This window comes from Chelonia mydas, chromosome 2 (genome assembly GCF_015237465.2).
Source record: "Chelonia mydas isolate rCheMyd1 chromosome 2, rCheMyd1.pri.v2, whole genome shotgun sequence".
NCBI lineage: Eukaryota > Metazoa > Chordata > Testudines > Cheloniidae > Chelonia > Chelonia mydas.
The window spans coordinates 218,823,053-218,843,701 of NC_057850.1; the positions used below are offsets into that span (position 1 = coordinate 218,823,053).

Here is a 20,649-nt window from a genome sequence, read left to right on the forward strand (position 1 = left end):
ACTTTAACTGCTGATGAAATCTGAAGAGAATACCTTAATACAAATATGGTATGACTTTGAACTCTGTTAAACAAGATAATCTTACTAATATAAGTAGTCAGCAAAATAATTTATACTGAAGTAAATGGGCTTTTCTTGAATAAATAGTTCATGTCTGACCTTGGAGTAAACCTTTTTTTCCTCCTGGAGTTCTTGGTGCTGTTGACTTTCAAGCATTTCAGTCTGGAGAGTGGCAACCATCTTTCCAACATTTTCTGATGCCTCTGAAATAACTTTCAAGGCTTCCTCATCAGGAGTGACTGGTCTGAATGTTTCTTCTTTTAGTTCTGCACATATTTCACTCCAGACTTCTCCAACCTTTGTGTTAAACAGACTATTTTTTAAAAAGGCTGATGTTTATTTCTGAAAGTTCCAGCGATTCAAAATACAATCGACATATCCTCTCCCGCTCTCCTTTTTGTTAAGTTTTATTCTCCAGAATGCTTACACAGTGCTTGTCTTCAGAGAGTTGAGAGTTGAACCAGGGTGTGAGCAGCCACACCATCTTTTGTGGTACAAAACTGCCTTATCAGGCGGCCATAACAAGTTGCATAATGTGTGTGTGCACACGCATGCACGGGTGCTCAAGAAGAATAAGACAGAAAAAACTTTTGAGGGTTGTGTGTTAAATCTGATTTTTAACTTATATATATTGCAATTATAAAGGGGTTCTTTAGCTGTAATACATTTTTATTTTTCTTGTATTTTGTGTGTGTGCGCGCGCAAAAGATGGTAAAGTAGTAACATTTAAAAAAAAATACTCACTTTAAAGTCAAGATATCGACGTATGACAGCAAGTGTGACAAAATCCTTAGCAGACAAACCAGGCAAATTTTCAAAACCTAAAAAAGTATTGTTAATTATTATTTAGATATGAATGACATCACATATTTGTCTTAAATTATAAGACAATATACCATGGCACGCACCGAGTGTGACAAAATGTTATCAAATGCAGAAGTGTTGTCACAAATGTGTATAGTATCTTCACCAAACACTCTTAAATCCTGTCAGTTACTTGTGCTGGCTTCTGGTGATAAGCTAGCCACTTCCCTATAACTAAATTGTTCTGTTTTAATGCTTTACTTCTGGGTGTCCACACAACCTTCATATCACCTGTATTGCCATGGCTGTGTTATGTCTCTGCTATTCTTGTGTTGCAAGAAAATGTTCCTCTATTTAAGTCAGATTCCATAAGGGACAGATGTAGCTAACTCTTTCCTTATTGAGAAGCATGGTACTGTGGCTCCAGTAAAAAGTGATGAATCATGAAGGAGCAGAGCTATTTAGCAGAAGAGTCATACTACAGGGATTTTGGTACTTTCTTTCAGGGATTTGTACTGAGAGCCTCTTCTAACTCCTGAACTCAGCCTTGCAAACAGAATGACTCCAGTATTTTATAAAATGCTACTAAGAATAAATGTAAACAGAGAGGGTGGAGGCAAGGTCCAGCTACTAAGACTTTGAATTCTCACTTTTGTGCATGTTGAAATTTCAATAATAATATCCAATTTACATAATTTTGAATTGTTCAGCTATTATATTTGCCCAAATCTCATTATAAATTTCACATTCACAAAATACTTGTAGCCCAACACTGTAGTATATATTTATTAGAGTATGTTTTACATCATTTTACAGGTTTAAATCATTTTGTGACACGTAGCATGGCATGAAAGGAAAAGCCTTAACAGATTTTTTGGATCTGCCAAATCACAGACCAAAAAACAGTATATGACACGACTTCACTGAGAGGTATGCCACACAGTTTTAAATGCTGTAAAAAGCTTTCCAATTTTGTATAAACCATTTCCATGCTATTTGTTTCTCACATCTGGTATTCTGAACTACATAAGCAATATGGAGATGTTATGTGTGAATCATAGATACGTAGGGATGGAAGGGACCTTGAGAAGTCACCAAGTCCAACCCCCTGCACTGTGGCAGAACCAAGTAAAGCTAGACGATCCCTGACAGGTGTTTGTCCAACTTGTTTTTAAAAGCTTCCAATGATGGGGACTCCACAATGTCCCTTAGAAGTCTATTCCAGAGCTTATCTACCCTTACGGTTAGAAAGTTTTTCCTGATATCTACCTTGAATGTAGGTCAAACATGTATAGCAATGGCTATGTTGTGCTGCTGGTGAAGAAGTTCAGATTAATGATAAATTTGAAAATTGGGATGCAATGTGTACTCCTTACCTAGCTTGCATAATACAGAATAAATTTTTGCCCTCATGTTTTCAGACACTTCCATGATAGCAATGCTGGGGCAGTTGGCAGACATTGGGATCACTCCTTGTTGTTCTTGGAAGCTGCCAACTAAAGGTTTCTTTGCATCTAATAATTTCATAACACACACACACACAAAGTTAACAAGTGTCAGGTTACACATTATTAAACTTTTATAATTTTTTAAAAATAGGTTATATGGTTTAGGTTATATGTTAGTCAACCACTATATACTGATAAATAGTGAAATATATCCTTGGTCACCTCCAAAACTGGGGTAGTCATCTCATTTAGTGTATACCCACACAAACCTGGAATAGCTCCATTGATTTGGTGTGAGATAGGGCAGAATTTGGGCCAGGAAATGCTGATTAATACTGATAACTTCTTGTGACAATAAAAATTTTTTTTCCCTTTCTTGCTATTTCACATTTTATATCCATATAAGTTATATGCAGGAAGCTCTCAACATTAGAGTAAAACCACTTTCAAGTAAATATTGAAATAGGACATAGAACTCTCCTTAAGGACACAGCTGATATACAGCTGCAGAATGAAGCTGTTCAGCTGTCAATCATTAAAAAGGAATGGACAGTTGAGGATATTAGGGATAGTTCTCTTGCCAGGTAATGAAGCAAATGCCACCTAGTGGCAAACCTGTATAACAAAATTAAAAAAAACACCTTTATATGTAAAAAGAAAAGGAGTACTTGTGGCACCTTAGAGACTAACCAATTTAATACAGACTAACATGGCTGTTACTCTGAAACCTTTATATGTAGGCATTTTGAGGTCGGTCAGATGAAGAGACACTGACATAGGAATGAGATTCACTATAATTTATTTACATTTGAAGGACTCAGTTATTAGAAGAATAATTTATTTTCTACTTTATTCAATGAAACTGCACATAGATGGTTTAAAGTCTGCTAACCCTTACCAACAATTCTTCCATGTTGATCACGTTTGACTCCCAGCTCCAACTCCTCTTGTTTCCACAAATGTATTAAAAGGCTAGCTGCAGTCTGATCTTTCTTCCCTCGCCAGGTGTTGATGTGAGAAGCAGTTTTAGAATTGTCACAAAATTCAATCAATATTCCAAGAATTAGGTTGCATATGTTCTTTTGTTTTAACTTTGTCAAGGACCAGGGAAAAGAGTTGAAAGTAGTTTAGAACACAAAGAAATTCCATCTTCATAGCCAAAACAGAGAAATCCTATGGACCAAACTGTTCAAAACTGGTCACCAAAAGTACTTTCACAAAACTTCCACACGCACTTGTATGTGGAAGGCCCACAAGCTTTGTGTGAGTACCTTAGGTTGCCAGTAGTAAAATGCTGGCCATGTGTCTATAAAGTACCTTTTAAGTCCCTAATTCATCAAGGCACTTAAAGATATGCTTAAGTCTATCCCTATTGATTTCAATGAGACTTAAGCATGTGCTTAAATGCTTTTCTGAATCAGGACTTAAGTGAATAGCCTATAAATAGAAGAATCCATTAAAATATAAATTTGAGTGAAATTAACACCGACAAATAATTTTTTAAAAACAAAGATAAAATGAGAAACTTGTATGATATATGCATGTGCCCTGGAGTGTAGGTACTTACACTGAGTGAATTAACTGCTCTGGGTTTCACATGATATTGTATACCGATATGGTACTCTCAGCAGGAGCAATAACAAAAAAGGAAAAAGTTGCTATTTTTCTATGCTTTAGTACTAGTGTTATTCTTTAATAAAATAATAAATAAATAAATACCTACTGCCAACAAATCCAGAAGGAGAAAAATGCCCTCTTTTCTGAGAAAATAATCCTCTGTGATGTAACATCCCATGACACAGCACCTTAAACGGAAATAATTTCCATGTTAGAAATAACACCTTTCACACTATACAACATCCTAGCAAACATGCAAATAATTTACTTTAATGTGTTGCATAAAAATACCATTTGATATAACAAGATGTTTACTGGGAAACAGAAAAGTGGTACAGTACCCATCACTTTATCACTGCATTTAAATATATTAACTCTGCATTGCTTTTAAAAGAAGAAAATAAATATACTTGCTAAAAACTGATTGAAGAAGCCACTAGTTTTAAGTATGTTTCAGAATTTTTTTTTTGGTAAGGTTTGTTTCAGCCGCTGTAGGTTAGAGCAACCTCATTTGGGCCCCAACCACCTCAGAACCAGGGGAGATTAAAGGCTTGTCTACATTGGCAAGTTTCTGTGCAGTAAAGCAGCTTTCTGCACTCAAACTGCAAACGTGCACACATTGCCAAGCCACTTTGTACGCAGAAATGCCTCAGTTGCAGTGCTGCAGAAAAAAAACCTCAACGAGAATCGTAAGGCTATTTGCGCAGAGGCTCCAGCGCTCTATTGCCAGTGTAGACACTTGATTGCTTTCTGCGCTGTAATTGGCCTCCGGACCTGTCCCATAATGCCTCAAGTGACCAATGTGCTCATTGTTTTGAACTCGGCTGCCCTGGAGACATGCACCCCTCCTCTTTCAAAGCACTGTTTCTGACAGCCGTTGCGTGCTGTGCTGATCTGCTCTGTGACACAAAGCAAGCCATTAATGTGGAATGCTTGTGCTGTTGAACACAGAGTCAGAGGTGTGTGTGTGTGTGTGTTGTGTGACAGAGAGAGATTACTGTGCAGAGAGCCCAGGGAGGGATGCAGGGGCTGATGTCGGGGTTTCCCCCTCCCCCTGCCTCAGGACTGGTTGCTTCCTGCTGCTGTCTGAATTTACAAGACTGCATGCTGACACACACTCTGTTCCCCAAAACACACTGTCTCTCTCCTCTCCTCCTCCATACATACACACACACACACACACACACACTCCCTGTCACACACACTTCCATCCCCCTCCCCGCTACTTCAGTTGAAAAGCAGCTGGTGATGTAGTAGGATGCCCATGGGATTGGGAAACTTGTATCATGTGACACTGTGCCGGCCCCATGCAAACCCTCCCCAAAGCACCCTGCGGCCAGTTGCACAGTGGAATAGCTACCACAATGCACTGTTGTCTTTGCCATTGCAAGACTGCTAATGTGGATGCGCTCCAGCATCACAAAGAGCACAGTGTGGACACGCAGCAGCGGTTTAATTCCAGCGTTTTAATAAAAGTGGTATAACTTGTGCAGAAACTTGCCAGTGTAGACATACCCTTAGAGCCACTTCTACTTCCTCAAGTTCATGGTCAGCATCATCTGAAGATTGAAACCAGTGCCTAAAGGACTTCTTTGCATATCAGTGGTGCAATCTTCATTCAGTACAGCTCAAAGCCACCTTTCTACTACCTCAATCCTGGGTAGCCTGGGGGCAGAAACAGCTCAAAAGTACAAGATATGCTACTTGTATCCAGTAGGTGTGGCAACTGCGGATGAGTTCACAAGGTGCTCCACCTCCCACCTTTGGCATGGCCCTTCCTTACTCCCAACAGGACACCTGTGTCAAGAGTGGGAGGAGGAAGTGGGTGGCCTAAAGCCAAGCATTGCTTGTGCAATCCAAGAATTTTCCTGGCACAGGAGAAATCTTCAGCTGCTCTTTTAGGGCATCTTTCTGTCTGCTATGGGTGAAATTAGTACCAAGGATTGAGCCCCAGATCTAGTATGAATTGAGTACAAAAATATTTTTATTATGATTTAGTCAAAAGGCATAATGAACATTTAAGCACCTTAAATTAGAGAAAGGTCTTCATGTCTAGAGAAGAGTAACAACTGTACAAACATAAAATACAAGACTTCCCTTTAACAATTACTGTTATTAAAATAGTTCCACACTTACCACAGGTTTCAGAGTAACAGCCGTGTTAGTCTGTATTCGCAAAAAGAAAAGGAGTACTTGTGGCACCTTAGAGACTAACCAATTTATTTGAGCATAAGCTTTCGTGAGCTACAGCTCACTTCATCGGATGCATCCGATGAAGTGAGCTGTAGCTCACGAAAGCTTATGCTCAAATAAATTGGTTAGTCTCTAAGGTGCCACAAGTACTCCTTTTCTTTTTACACTTACCACAAACTGTCTAATGTGCTAAAAAGGAGTCGATTATGACCTAATCCACTATATAACTTATTTGGATCCATCTTCATGAATGGCATAAGTATATCCACTCCTTCACAGCCAAACAGTTCCTGTTAAGACATTAATCAAAACTGTATTTTTCCTAAATACACACAAAATCTCAAACAAACAAAAACTAAATCATGTTCCTTGTATCTGTATTAGTCCTTCCTCATGAACTAGAGGAGAATTTTTTCCTTATACTGACGGTGCTAAAATAGATTTTCAGTTTTTGATTCTAAAAGTCCTTCTTATCTCACTATTTCTTCACCCCAAACAAACATATTTTCACCCCTTTATTTAGATGATGCAAAATGCTAATGACAGGGTTCTGTCAACTGCTCAAAAGGACTATGAGTAAGATGATGGAAGTAAAATGCAACATCACTGAAACTCGTTGTCAGAGAGCCTTTTATTCATGAGTGGTGAACTTCAAATGATAGTTACCTTTGAAGAAAATGGCAGTGTAATTTAAATAAAAATGTATTTTGACTTTTCTCACAGAATAATGCAGTAGGATTACCTTTCTATGAAGATCATTTTCACAGAGAGTAGACAAGATAAGTAATATATCAGTTTGAATTTCCAGTACAATGGCATCTTCTTTTTCTTTAGATTTGTTTGCTATATGCTTTAATATATCTGGAATGACAGACAAATTAAAAACATGAGTGTCCTGTTTTACACAGAAAAGCTCATTATATCCAGTTACTACCTTTGCTGATATTTTTAAAATAAAATTTTCCAATGCAAGTACTCTATTGTCTAACACAATCTACCGGTGCTATACAATATTTATCTACTGGGCTTCACAAAAATCTCACATAACCTGTAGTATTCCTGAATGAAAATTAGTTGCTAACAATGAAAATTAAGGATTAGATTGTGTAACCTTTACCCCATGGACTAAAGCCAGTGGAACTACAGGCTTGTCCACACAGCAAACTACTGAGCTAAAAACCAGGTGTGAATCTACAGTACACCGGCTTGCTGTGCACCAACTTGCCATGTGGATCCAGAGCAGTGAAAGTCCCAGAGAACGGCCTAGTGTACAGAGAGCAGAATACTAAGCAGCACTCCAGGGCTATCACTGTGCTGTAGTAATATCCATATAACCAGTTAGTGAGCAGCAAGCTGGTGTGCTGTAGATTCAAATCCTGGCTTGCCACAAGATAACTCACCAAGTAGACAAGCCCACTTAAGTACCCTCAGGATAAATTAAAGCTCCACAATTTGATATCCAAAATAAGGGGTGAAATCCTGGCTCCACTGCAATCAATGGGTGTTTTTCCATTGACTTCATTGAGACCAGATTTTCATCGAAGGACATTAAACCCTTTATTTGTCTCCAAAATAGAATTTCTATTATAAGACATTCCCTATCTTCCACATCATGCCATCATTAGATTCCTCCAATTTTGGTTCTGTTGCACTCCTGGAAGTTTTATTTAAAAAGCAAAACAAAATAAAAATAACTTTGTAAACAATTCCTGACTTCACAACTGACACAAATTAAAAATAATAAATAGTACATTATAGTAGGTATGCTATATTGGACTAAGAAGTGGTCTGAGGTGCAGAGTGGGACAGAACCAGAGAAGCTTTACTCTGCATTTCTCTCCCTTATTCTCCTGGCACAACATTTAACAGATAAAAGACTTATGTGTAGGCACTGATTCTGCATTTATACAAAGGCCCCTTTACACCACTCTGGCAGCAAAAGTGAGTGAGAGTTACATTTCTGCTCATTTTATGGTCCCTTTTCTCTGTCAGAGTGCTTTAAAATGGTCTTAGTGTAAATGAGAATTAGGGTCACAGTCTCTGACCCTGCTCCTATCCAAGTCAACAGGAGTTCTACCATTGATTTCAGCAGGCAAGGATCAGGGCCATAATCATGGCATGTAAATTATATGGGAGTTCAGAGAATACAAAACAGTAATGGGATCCACAACCTTTCAGTCCTAAACTCTGAAGTGCTTTGAGATTTACTGACAAACAGTGCTCTATGAGAACAAGATATTATTATTAAATCATGGATTCAGATCAGTTCAGTCAATTCTGGTAAAAAGTTATCATAGGCTACTTGTTCAGTGACCAATGAGTCTGCTACCCTTGTGAGTACTCTCACCAAAAAAAGGATAAAGAATGAATTAAGATGGATGTTAAACTATTCTCTCACTGCAATTCAGTGTAGATTCTCTCCACCCTCCAGAACAATCTTTGTGTTATGTGTTTGTACAGTACCAAGCACAATGGGGCCCTGGTCAATAATTGGGGTCCCTAGGTGCTACCATAATAATAATAATAATTACACAGCTTGCACTTTGCAAATTATATCCCTTGGCTTTACAGAAGTATTCTATTTTGTGTGTGTGTGTTGTAGTGTCACAACATTAAAACAAATTAAATCAATGAATTTTTACATTGTTTTCACTTTTCCCCCTACTCGTGCTCTCACATATTGAAATTTTTCAGCAGTCGGGGACATGTATTAAAAAGTAAAGCACAACAACATGGATGGATCTGGATATGTCTTACTGATCAAGAGACCATGCTTTGACAGAAAGGTTTCATGAAAGAGATTACTGGTAATTCCTTTTTTAAGTGAAGAAAGGCAAGTATCTCAGATAAGAGTCAAAGCTGGTAATTGATGACAACCCTCAAGTGTTAATATCTATGAACTAGTACCTATACCACATGGCACAATGTTGTTTGTACATCAATATTAGAAATGTATAAAAATGGAGCACATCTAATTTTATGTGCTAGAAGGTAAAAATAGGAAATTAGAGAACATAACATTCCCAGTTTGTACACTTATGTGCAACATTTGAAACACACTATGTTCAACAGAAGAACACGCTATATATTGGATAAATATCACAACATAAATTGTGCTTTACCCAACAGTTGGTTAATTGCTCCCTGATCACAAAGATCAAGGTTCACAGCTTCGTCACAAAGGGACACCACAGGTCTTAGGACTCTCAGACTGTAGCGCATCTGTGCAAGTTTGTTGCCACGACCACCTGCACCATGGAAACAGTTACCTTGACCGAAGAAGGGATCTGTGGATAAACCAAAACAAACATCTGCTTTTGCAATTTAGTGTAGATTCAAAATAAAATTGTGCTTTCAGCTGCTCTTTTGCAGATTTCAAATAAACCAAAACCAAAGTAACTAATCCCTTATCACAAAGGGCTTTTTGTTTAAAAATAATATTCTAATAAGAAATCTTAAAATACTTATAACTATACTTTTTATTATCATTACAAATGTGTTTTAATGAGTATTTTTAATTATTTCAACAATTTAGTTAGCTCAGTAAGTTACTGAATAGTTTTTTTCAGTGGAATCCGTGCTCCAATAAGACAAGTAAAAGAACATAAGAACGGCCATACTGGGTCAAACCAAAGGTCCATCTAGCCCAATATCCTGTCTTCTGATAGTAGCCAGTGCCAGGTTCCCCACAGGGAATGAACAGAACAGGTAATCATCAAGTGATCCATTCCCCATCTCCCATTCCCAGCTTCTGGCAAACAGAGGTTAGGGACACCATCCCTGCCCATCCTGGCTAATAGCATTGATGGACCTATCCTCCATGAATTTATCTAGTTCTTTTTTGAACCTTGTTACAGTCTTGGCCTTCACAACATCCTCTGGCAAAGGGTTCCACAGGTTGACTGTGGGTTGTGTGAAGAAATACCTTCCTTTTGTTTGTTTTAAACCTGCTGCCCATTAATTTCATCAGGTGACCCCTAATTCTTATGAGAAGGAGTAAATAATACTTCCTTATTTACTTTCTCCACACCAGTCGTGATTTTATAGATCTCAATCATATCCCCCCCTTAGTCGTCTCTTTTCCAAGCTGAAAAATCCCAGTCTTATTAATCTCTCCTCATATGGAAGCCGTTCCATACCCCTTATAATTTTTGTTGCCCTTTTCTGAACCTTTTCCAATTCCAATGTGTCTTTTTTGAGATGGGGCATCTGCATGTGGTATTCAAGATGTGGGCGTACCATGGATTTATATAGAGACAATATTATATTTTCTGTCTTATTATCTATCCCTTCCTTAATGATTCCCAACATTCTGTTTGCTTTTTTGACTGCTGCTGCACATTGAGTGGATGTTTTCAGAGAACTATTCACAATGATGCCAAGATCTGTCTTGAGTGGTAACAGCTAATTTAGACTCCATCATTTTATATGTATAGTTGGGATTATGTTTTCCAATGTGCATTACTTTGCATTTATCAACATTGAATTTCATCTGCCATTTTGTTGCCCAGTCACCCAGGTTTGAGAGATTCTTTTGTAGCTCTTCGCAGACTGCCTGGGACTTAACTATCTTGAGTAGTTTTGTAGCATCTGCACATTTTGCCACCTCACTGTTTACCCCTTTTTCCAGATCATTTATGAATAAGATGAATAGCACTTAGCTCAGTATAGACCACTATTTACCTCTCTCCATTCTGAGAATGGACAATTTATTCCTACCCTTTGTTTCCTATCTTTTAACCAGTTATCAAACCCTGAGAAGGCCTTTCCTCTCATCCCATGACAGCTTACTTTGCTTAAGAGCCTTTGGTGAGGGACCTTGTCAAAGGCATTCAGAAAATCTAAGCACACTATATCCACTGGTTCCCCCTTGTCCACATGCTTGTTGACCCCCCTCAAAGAATTCTAGTAGATTGGTGAGGCATGATTTCCCTTTACAAAAACCATGTTGACTCTTTCCCAACAAATTATGTTCATCTATGTGTCTGACAATTTTGTTCTTTACTATTGTTTCAACCAGTTTGCCTGGTACTGAAGTCAGGCTTACTGGCCTGTAATTGCTGGGATCAACTCTGGAGCCCTTTTTAAAAATTGGCATCACATTAGCTATCCTCCAGTCATTTGGTACAGAAGCTCATTTAAATGATAGGTTACAGATGACAATTAGTAGTTCTGCAATTTCACATTTGATTTCCTTCAGAACTTTTGGGTGAATACCATCTGTTCCTGGTGACTTATTACTGTTTAGTTTACCAATTTGTTCCAAAACCTCCTCTAATGACACCTCAATCTGGGACAGTTCCTCAGATTTGTCTCCTAAAAAGAATGGCTCAGGTTTGGAAATCTCCCTCACATCCTCAGCCGTGAAGACCATTGCTAAGAATTCTTTCAGTTTCTCTGCAATGTCCTTGAGTGCTCTTTTAGCATCTTGATCGTCCAGCGGCCTCACTGGTTGTTTAGCAGGCTTCCTGCTTCTGATGTACTTAACATTTTTTTGCTGTTACTTTTTGAGCCTTTGGCTAGCTGTTCTTCAAATTCTTTTTTGGCCTTCCTAATTATATTTTTACACCTTCACTTGCCAGAGTTTATGCTCCTTTCTATTTTTCTCCTTAGGATTTAACTTCCACTTTTTAAAGGATGCCTTTTTGCCTCTCACTTCTTTTACTTTGATGTTTAGCCACAGTGGCACTTTTTTGCTTCTCTTACTATGTTTTTTAATTTGGGGTATACATTTAAGTAGAGCCTCTATTATGGTGTCTTTAAAAAGAGGGAAAACTGAGATTACCAGATTAAGTGAATATTTATCTGTACCATAAAATACTCATCTGATTAAATTTACTTGTTTCTGTGCAGGAAACACTCAAAACTGGAATAAAAAAAGTAACGTGGGCCAGCTATGAGGTGCATTGGATGAGCTGTTGTGTAGAAAACTGTAGAGCATCTTTCTTCAGTACGAGAGTTCATTCCTATTTAAGTTTTTCAAAAACTGATGAGAAAACTGGTATAGTTCCTGTAGGAACTATATTTGAAAATTGTATTCCATGTTCATCAGTTTTTCTGTTTAATAGTTGTGTTGTATTTTCGGAGCCATGATATATAATTGGGATGGATGTCTAAAGTCAACTAACTCACCTTGGCCCACACACCATTCTAGAAACATAAGGAGACGAGTATTCCCTTGACAGGTCATATAGTCATCCACTAACAGTGGAGCCACTGAAGCTAATGTAGCAATTGCATGAAGCTGTAATTCTTCATATTGGGCTGCCGACCAGTCACGTACACCAAGCTTTTCATTTGGTTTTACATAATGAAACAAAGCCAGCACCACTTTACCCTCATTTAGCAGCTGCAGATTTAAAAGATAAATAGGATACAGATATATCTTAAAGATGTCACATGAAAATATGAAAAAGATCTAAGACTCAGTCAACTAATTTTTAAAATAGTTTTTAACTCAACTGTTTACAATTTCCTCCTTAAAGCTTTTAAAATGTACCCTTCAGTGTTTAGGCAACGCATCTCTGCGCATGATAAATGGTCACTTTACTATCACCTTGTATCAATGGTCAGTGGATCAAGCCTCAATGAGTTTGTTCTAATTCAGTGATTAACAACACACTGTTTTTTGTTTTGTTTTTTAAATTAGTCTCTTGGATAAAGCTATTGGGCCACATCTTCATCTGGTATAAATAATCATAGGGGCAGGGACCTTTTTTTGGTCTTTGTTTGTACAGCCCCTATAGCACAAAGGAGTCCCACTTATGGGCCAGGACCTAAAGCTGCTACAATAATACAACCAATAATAATAATAATTATAAAATTGAAGTCATTATGAGTGTAGGTGGATCTGCATCACAGGAGGCAAGTTTGATGGAGGTGTCAGGGATGTTTTGACAGTTGCGGGTGATGTTTGTGGTATGGTGTAATGCTGATATAAAAGGCTCAAAGACAGGTGTGTGGTGGGAGGACAGTCGCAACTAATGACAAGCTTGATGGATGATAATTCTTAGCTACCATATGCACTCAGCTAGCCTCTCATCAATTTCACTGAATCATTGCCCAGTGGCTCCTTCAGGTTGTCAGAATCTGCAGAAATAGGGAGAAAATGCCCAGGACAGGACAGGTCTGTACTAGGAAAATTACCTGTGGTTGGCAATGGGAGCAGGTACAGTGAAACTAGTGCTGAATATAGTTCAGTGAAGACAAATACTGTTCATATTCTGCACCAATTCAGTAAAACGTGGTTTCTGAAACAGTGATGAACTTGGCTTGTCCTCGTCTACATATGCATTTGTGTCATGTCCAGCTTTCGCTTTTCAGAATAGGTAATTTTTTTTTAGTGTTGGACTAGATTTGCAAAACTTCCAAAAAATAGACACCTTATATTGCAGTACAGCATCAGCTCGAGGTCTGAAGCTAAGTACTGGTGTAAGATTATGAATTATTCACCTACAGATGAGCATATGGACATGGATAGTAAAGGATATTGCTATGATCAGTATAACCCTCTCGTTTATTTACACAACCAATTTGGGTACAACTTACCTGTACTGCACACAGATCTTTCGCTAAGACTGCAACCATGTTAAACAGCAATTTTTTCAGCTCAAAGTCTTCATAACTGTAGGTAAGCTTAAGACCTCTTACCAAAGGATTGTGACTTTTAACTGGGAAGGAAATTATAGCCAAATTACAACTAAAGCTAAACAAAAAAAAATCAAAATATGATAATTAGGAAAAAAGCACTTATATTTCACGTGTGCAATAAGAAGACATCTTACCTTCATTAAACGTTGCTAATAGAATTAACTGCTTAGTAAATCCACTTTCCTAACAGACATACAAAATAAATGTTTTAATTAAATCATACCTCATAATTTCATTGTAAGTTTTACTATTTTCTTGACAACATTTCAAAATGTTAGCTCTCATTTGTCAGTATATTCAGCAGTTTACCAAATTAGGTGACAAGGTATTTGGTAATCTAAGGGTTCAATTAATCAAAATGTATACCTCATTCTGCACATATGTATGCAAGTCTGTGGAACCCCCAAAAGATTGGCATTCACTAGTCCAATCTGGCACAGATGAAGACAACAGTCTCATAGTGTAGTTAGGGCTAAATTTGCAAAGTGGCTCCCTTCATTTGTGAGCATATGATTTTGCCAATTTGAGTAATGTTTGTGCATTCATTTGTACACACATACGTGTGTTTGTGCGCGCAATTTGTGCATGTAAATATGCTTTTTACATTCAAATGATAAAATCTACAACTGGTCACATGAAAATTGTATGCATGAGTGATGTGGGCTCAAATGGATGCCACATATTGAAAATCTGGCTGTTATGGTCCATGATAAAAAATAGATGTGAGCAAACTATAGCTGCCAGACAGCCAGTTGAGCAACAATACCTCCAGGACTGGACATAGTACAAAGAACTGACTAGACAAGCTAGAAGATACAACAGCTCTTCTCTTCCTTGATATATCTAGCAATTACTGGGCTCATATTGTGCTCAGTCCAATAGTCTCAAACTGCAAAAAGCACTTTTTGTCATCAGAAAAGTACTGCAATGATGATTTATGGGCCTCCTCACAAAAGAAAAAGAAAAAAGGACTTTTGTCATACCATAGAGGGATGAAATAATTAACAGATTTCCAACTTGCTTCAATATTCATTGAACAACCACAAAACAGCGTTTTAATGAAAATAATTTGTTGGAATATTAACATGCATATTTTTCCTCTAAATGTTAATTTGGTAATAAACTAAGATGGAAATTGGTTAACAATTACCATGCTACCCCTTTTTTTAAAAATAAGAGTTGCTGCTACTGGTAAACTCAGAAATCCTAACTTTAATTTTATTATGAGCCTTATTTTTACAGGAAGTTTGCAATTCATATGTGGTAAGACATTCTTTTTAACTTTTGAAACTTCAAATCGCTGGGCTGAGCAAAATGGCCATTTTTTGTTTAAATGACTGTTTCATGAGGTATTAGAAGCATTACTATTAGAAGTATTACTATTATTGCATTATGTTAAATGACAAACCAGAGATTTATGTAGTTAGAGGAAAAACACATATGAATAAAAAAAAAAAGTGAAACGTTAACAAGAAAATTTATGAGATTACCTTCAAGAGAGGACTCAATCTACTGCTTATATAAGGTAATGTACTTGACTACCCATCCCTTGAACCTTATGGATAATCTCCATACACAATGCAAAATAAATACAGTGTCCAGTCTAAACTGAAAATTTTTCTTCCATCATGGAATATGAGGGTTGTCAACCCTCCCGGACTGGCCAGGAGTCTCCCAGAATCAGCCTTGATCTCCCAGTGGCTATTAAAAGCAATCTAGGAGATTTTAATATGCCGCTAAAAGTCCAGTCGGCGGCGCAGCGGGTCTAAGGCAGGCTCCCTACCTGCCCTGGTTCTGTACGGCTCCCGGAAGTGACTGACATGACTGGCTCCTAGGTGCAGGGATGGCTGTGGGGTCTCTGCATGCTGCCCCCACCCCGAGTGCTGACTCTGCAGCTCACATTGGCTGGGAACCGTGGCCAATGGGAGCTGTGGGGGCAGTGCCTGCAGGCAGGGGCAGTGCACAGAACCGGCTGGCCGCCTGAGCTTAGGAGCCAGACATGCCAGTCGCTTCCAGGAGCTTCCTGAGGTAAGCCGCCCAGCCGGAGCCTGCGCCCCTCACCCCCTCCTGCACCCAACCCCCTGCCCCAGGCTCAGCCTGGAGCCCCCTCCCACACTCTGAACCCCTCGGCCTCACCCCCCAGCCCAGACCCCAAATACCCCCTCCCACACCTCAACCCCTTGCCCCAGCCTGGTGAAAGTGAGTGAGGGTGGGGGAGAGCATGCGACGGGGGGGGGGCGGGGGGGGGGAGATGGAGTGAGCAGGGAGTGGAGCCTCAGAGAAGGGACAGGGCAGGGGCATGGCCTCGGGGAAGGGGGTGAGCAAGGGTGTTTGGGTTTGTGTGATTAGACAATTAGCAACCCTATAGAATATACTAGTTTTCCAGAAGTAATTTACAGTTCTCATTTCCTTTTTCTTACTCCCAGGCTTAATCTTTGAGCTGATTTGTAGGTTGTCATAAAGTGCATGGTTTCTCAATTTTTGCACTTTTATGTGATGGAGAAAAAAGGTTGCTAAATATCTACTGTAGCTACGATCACAAAGATTAAATGCCTGGGCCCAGATCCTCAAAAATATTTATGCACCTAATTCCCATTGACATCAATGGCAGTTAGGCACATAAATACTTTTGAGGATCTGGGCTCTGAAAAATTCAGACATAAAATAAGATACTTTAAAAGTGTGATAGACATTCTAAAATGGCTACTGGGAAAACAGGAAGTGTCAATTAAATTCTATGATTCCATATTCCAAATTATAAGGGCAATCCAGCAAGTATGTACTCAAGTGTGAAACTTAATGTGAAACTCTTATTCAAGCAAAGATGAATTCCATAAAAGGAGAACATGCTTGACCAGGCCCCTAACAACATCTAGCTGATTCATGTAATCAGAAATTTGTTTGACTAATTATTAGTTATGTCACGACTATTTAGAATTCTAAATCTAAAACTGTGAAACAGAGTAAAAGAATATTAGCTTATTTAAAACAAGGAACTGTACAGCTCTCTCATAAAAGCTATGAAATATTCCAGAAGATGTGGGCAATGAAGTAAACACACACTTCTTAGGCAACTTACTGTAATAATCTTATTCCTTAGACTTTCCAAACAATGAGTACAATTTTAAACATAAGGCTCCCTGTAACAGGACCCTTCTGTTAAGGCTTGCAGTTATTTTTGTTTTGTTTTCTCACTATCAAATCATCTTTATGTTATTGGGCAGGAGCTAACAGTATTAAGGGTTTGAGTGTCTCTGAGGCAGAGGGAACTACAGAAAGAAACAGTCTTCCTGGAAGGAAAGCCCTGAATAGCCAAGCATGAGAGAAAGAATAGGCTGAATTTAACAATACAGTAAATCCCAAGGAAGTGGTAATTTTGGACTATATCCAGTGCATACAGAACAGGGTAGCTAATATGTTACCAGCCTTTAAGGCTCAAAAGTATGAATACTCACAATCATTGGTGCTTCAGGATTTTCAGCTATGAGTGTGGCTATTACTAAGAGGTCGTTTCTCAGCTGGCGATCATAGTGACGGAAACCATGCATGAGTAAGTTCACAAACACTTCCTTCAAAGCACTTAGAAGAAAATGAAAGTCAGAGTTTTATATTCCTTTTCATATTCTATTTATGTGCAGCTCCTGAGTACATGAATCCCATTGCAAGTCAGACTTTTCAAAGTCTAGATTAGTGTGCAGTTGCAAGCACCACAACTTCCCAAGGTTTTTTCAAAATTGATATTTTATACATACCACGGTGTATTTAATTTAAGCATCAACTGCTAAAATAGGCATAATTGGACACAAATCTTTGTTTTACAGGTGTTAAATTGAGTTTATAAAGAGATGTCTATTTACTCAAGCAAAGGTATGCTTAACTGCATCTTGCTGTCTGATTAAAACATTTCCTTTAAAAACAGAAGGGCAAATTCTCAGTGAAAGTCAACACAACTCCATTGACTAATGGAGTAATGTAGCTGAGGATCTGGTTCTCAGCCTTGTATTTTATAACATATCATTTACTACTAATTTTATAAAAGCGGCAAAAAGGGAGGAGAAACTGATTTAGTAGTTGGCTAGCCATTCACAGTCTTTGTTTAATCCTGAGCAGTTTCTCCTCCCTTGGTGTTCACACCTCAACTGCTAGAAGAAGGCCTCATCCTCCCTAATTGAGCTAACCTCGTTATTCCTAGCCTGATTCTTGCTTGCATATTTATACCTCCCTCTGGAAATTTCCACTACATGCATCCGACGAAGTGGGTATTCACCCATGAAAGCTTATGCTCCAATACATCTGTTAGTCTATAAGGTGCCACAGGACTCTCTGCCGCTTTTACAGTTCCAGACTAACATGACTACCCCCTGATACTTTATTTTTTTTTAGCATTGCAGTAAAGCATTGCATTGATTTAAGGCTGGATTCCGCAGTCCTTTCCTTCTGCAGGATCAGGCCCACAATAATTACTGATAAACTGCATAACCTGCATTCCTCTTAAGATGCTGAGAGACGAGACATCAAACAAAATGCAAAAATCCAGTAACATATTATTTTAGTACTACATAGATTGCTCCAAAATTGTAATACTAGTTTACATAATGTTTGATTGTACTTACTATATACATTCCAAATTACTGAGCTGATTAACAATTTCTTCTTTTGACATGTTTGCTAATAAGTTCCATAGGATTTCTGATGAACGGAATAGTAGCTGTCCAGAGGGATCAGCATCATTTAGATGAGAACAGATTCTGCTGGCTGCATGGGCTTTCATCATAAGTTTACAATTTACTCCTGTAATTAAGAAAGTCTGAATAATCAACTCCCTGCAGGTTGGTAATTGTGTGTGTATATATATATATATATATATATATATATATATATATATATATAAAAATAAAAATAAAGAAAAGCATATCTGAGATAATGAGATTGTTAAAAAAAATCCTATACTAACCAGATGTGGAGAGATGCTGTAGGGCTTTAAGTACCCATAACTTCTCAGCAAGTTGATTTTCAACCAATGCTAGAGACAAAACTAGGGTTTCTGCTAAACCTCCTAATTCAGCCATTTGTATCTTATAGTTTGCGCTTGTAGAGTGGAAACCTGTATGTATAATAGTTGAGAGTTATAACTATTTAGACATGCATAATCACATACAATATCTAGTTTTCTTCAAAAAAATGGATGAAATGTGACTTTCAGTAATTTTAGTGAAAATTATCGAAAGTGAAACTTTTAACCAAGATCAAGACCTCATTGTGTTAGGTGCTATACAAACATATAGTAAGAGTTGGTTCCTAGCTTGTAGAGTTAACAGTCTAACAGACAAACGGTGGGAGAGGAAACAGAGGCACAGAACAGTGAAGTGACTTGCTCTAGGTCACACAACAAGTCAGTGGCAGACGTGGAACAGAACCCAAGTCTCCTGAGTCCCAGTCCAGTGCCCTAATTCTCTGAACCACGCTGCCACTCATGATTACCATATCTGTCTATCAGTCAGCATGACTAAATCCCATGGCTTAACATGACTCCTCAAGGTCATGTTGACTAAATTTGAATTGCCAACATTTGTTTTTTCCTTTGCCCATGCATGCAGAAACCACTACTGTGGTTCTTTTTGTAGTGTAGATGGGGACAGAAGTATTGAGATGAGCAATTCACATTCTTATGTTCCATCTAATCAAGTAACAGAAAGTTTAGTTTGAGCAATTTTTAAAAGACAAATGACATTTTAGAGAAAAGGCCAATTTTTGTTGTTTTTAAAAGACGAGATTCTTGTAAAAATTTCCCTTATTTAGTACTAGTCAAACACATCCCTTCATTTCCTCATTGCAAGTGGTTCCTCTGCCCAATGATGACCTCTTCCATTTGCAGATCTGCCTGCAATGTCAATCCTGTTAAGTGTTGAGCACTCTGGCCCTAATCCAGCAAAGCATCAACACTCTCGTGAGTAGCTCCATTTACTTCAGCAGAGTTAAGCATGTGCTTTGACGCTTTTGCTGCTTTGCCAGAGTGCTCAGCACCTTACAGGATCATATCTCAATTTAAACCCCAGTCCTGCAAAGATGTTAAGCACATTAATAGTCCCATTGAAAAATCATTTTAGAGAACAGTGTCTACCAAGCATAAAATACAGTTCCTTAGTTTTGACATAACACCTCTTACTTTCTGTATCTAAAGGAAAGGCAAAATCTCCAAGAATTTCAACACTTATTGAAGTTAAGTGGAACTACTCAGTTATGTAAAGTTAAGCATGTGTATATATGTATTTGCAGTATTTGGAGTAATACTTTTAAAAACTAAAGACAGATTGCTTTGACATTTCCAGATTCCTGTAATTGGAGTGAGAGCACCAACCTGAGCTTTGCAGGCCACAGAAGCCAGGTTAGCCTATTACCAAAGTCACAGAGTCAAAGGCCACGTGGAACCACCAGATAATCCAATGCAACCTCCTGTATATACAGGCCACTTGTACCATCCAGCACCCATGCACCAAACCCAACAACCAAAATTAGACCTAAATATTAAAGCCCACAGGAGAGTAGACTATCATGTGCTACTGGTAGAGAATAGGATGGATTAAGGGGTACCAGTGCCCGAGATCCCCACATAGCAGAGACATGTCCAGTTGCTGTAAGCTTTCTAAATCATAAAACCCAGGAAGAGGAGACAATGCTGCCTCTCTAGAGGTCATATGGCCAAATCAAGAATTCTATATTTTTCCCCCACTTCCAGCCCCAAAGCCATCCACTCCTTTTTCCTGTATCCTCCCTGTTTCAGAATCATCGTGGCCCTCCCCACAATCATTTGAACAGTTTCACCCTAGCCCCCCAAAATGTTATAATAAACAATGTCTAACTAAATTAATCTTGCATA

General features: G+C 38.3%; 1 protein-coding gene across 5 annotated transcripts in view; it reads right to left on the bottom strand.

Annotated features, from left to right (window-relative positions):
* The window catches only part of CFAP69 (cilia and flagella associated protein 69), a 41,042-nt gene that overhangs the window by 10,131 nt on the left and 10,262 nt on the right, over positions 1-20,649 (bottom strand). For 4 of the 5 annotated variants that reach the window (XM_037890734.2, XM_043541229.1, XM_043541228.1 and 1 more), the window contains 14 exons: positions 18,727-18,876; positions 18,386-18,563; positions 17,228-17,351; positions 13,907-13,955; positions 13,671-13,792; positions 12,255-12,471; positions 9,245-9,409; positions 6,865-6,983; positions 6,294-6,412; positions 4,036-4,117; positions 3,211-3,403; positions 2,241-2,378; positions 805-881; positions 160-357 (listed from right to left, as the gene is read on the bottom strand). In XM_037890734.2, the coding sequence (XP_037746662.1) occupies positions 160-357; positions 805-881; positions 2,241-2,378; positions 3,211-3,403; positions 4,036-4,117; positions 6,294-6,412; positions 6,865-6,983; positions 9,245-9,409; positions 12,255-12,471; positions 13,671-13,792; positions 13,907-13,955; positions 17,228-17,351; positions 18,386-18,563; positions 18,727-18,876 (1,931 nt within the window). The remainder of the gene's footprint in view (positions 1-159; positions 358-804; positions 882-2,240; positions 2,379-3,210; positions 3,404-4,035; positions 4,118-6,293; positions 6,413-6,864; positions 6,984-9,244; positions 9,410-12,254; positions 12,472-13,670; positions 13,793-13,906; positions 13,956-17,227; positions 17,352-18,385; positions 18,564-18,726; positions 18,877-20,649) is intronic. The other variant, XM_043541227.1, reaches the window with a different exon arrangement.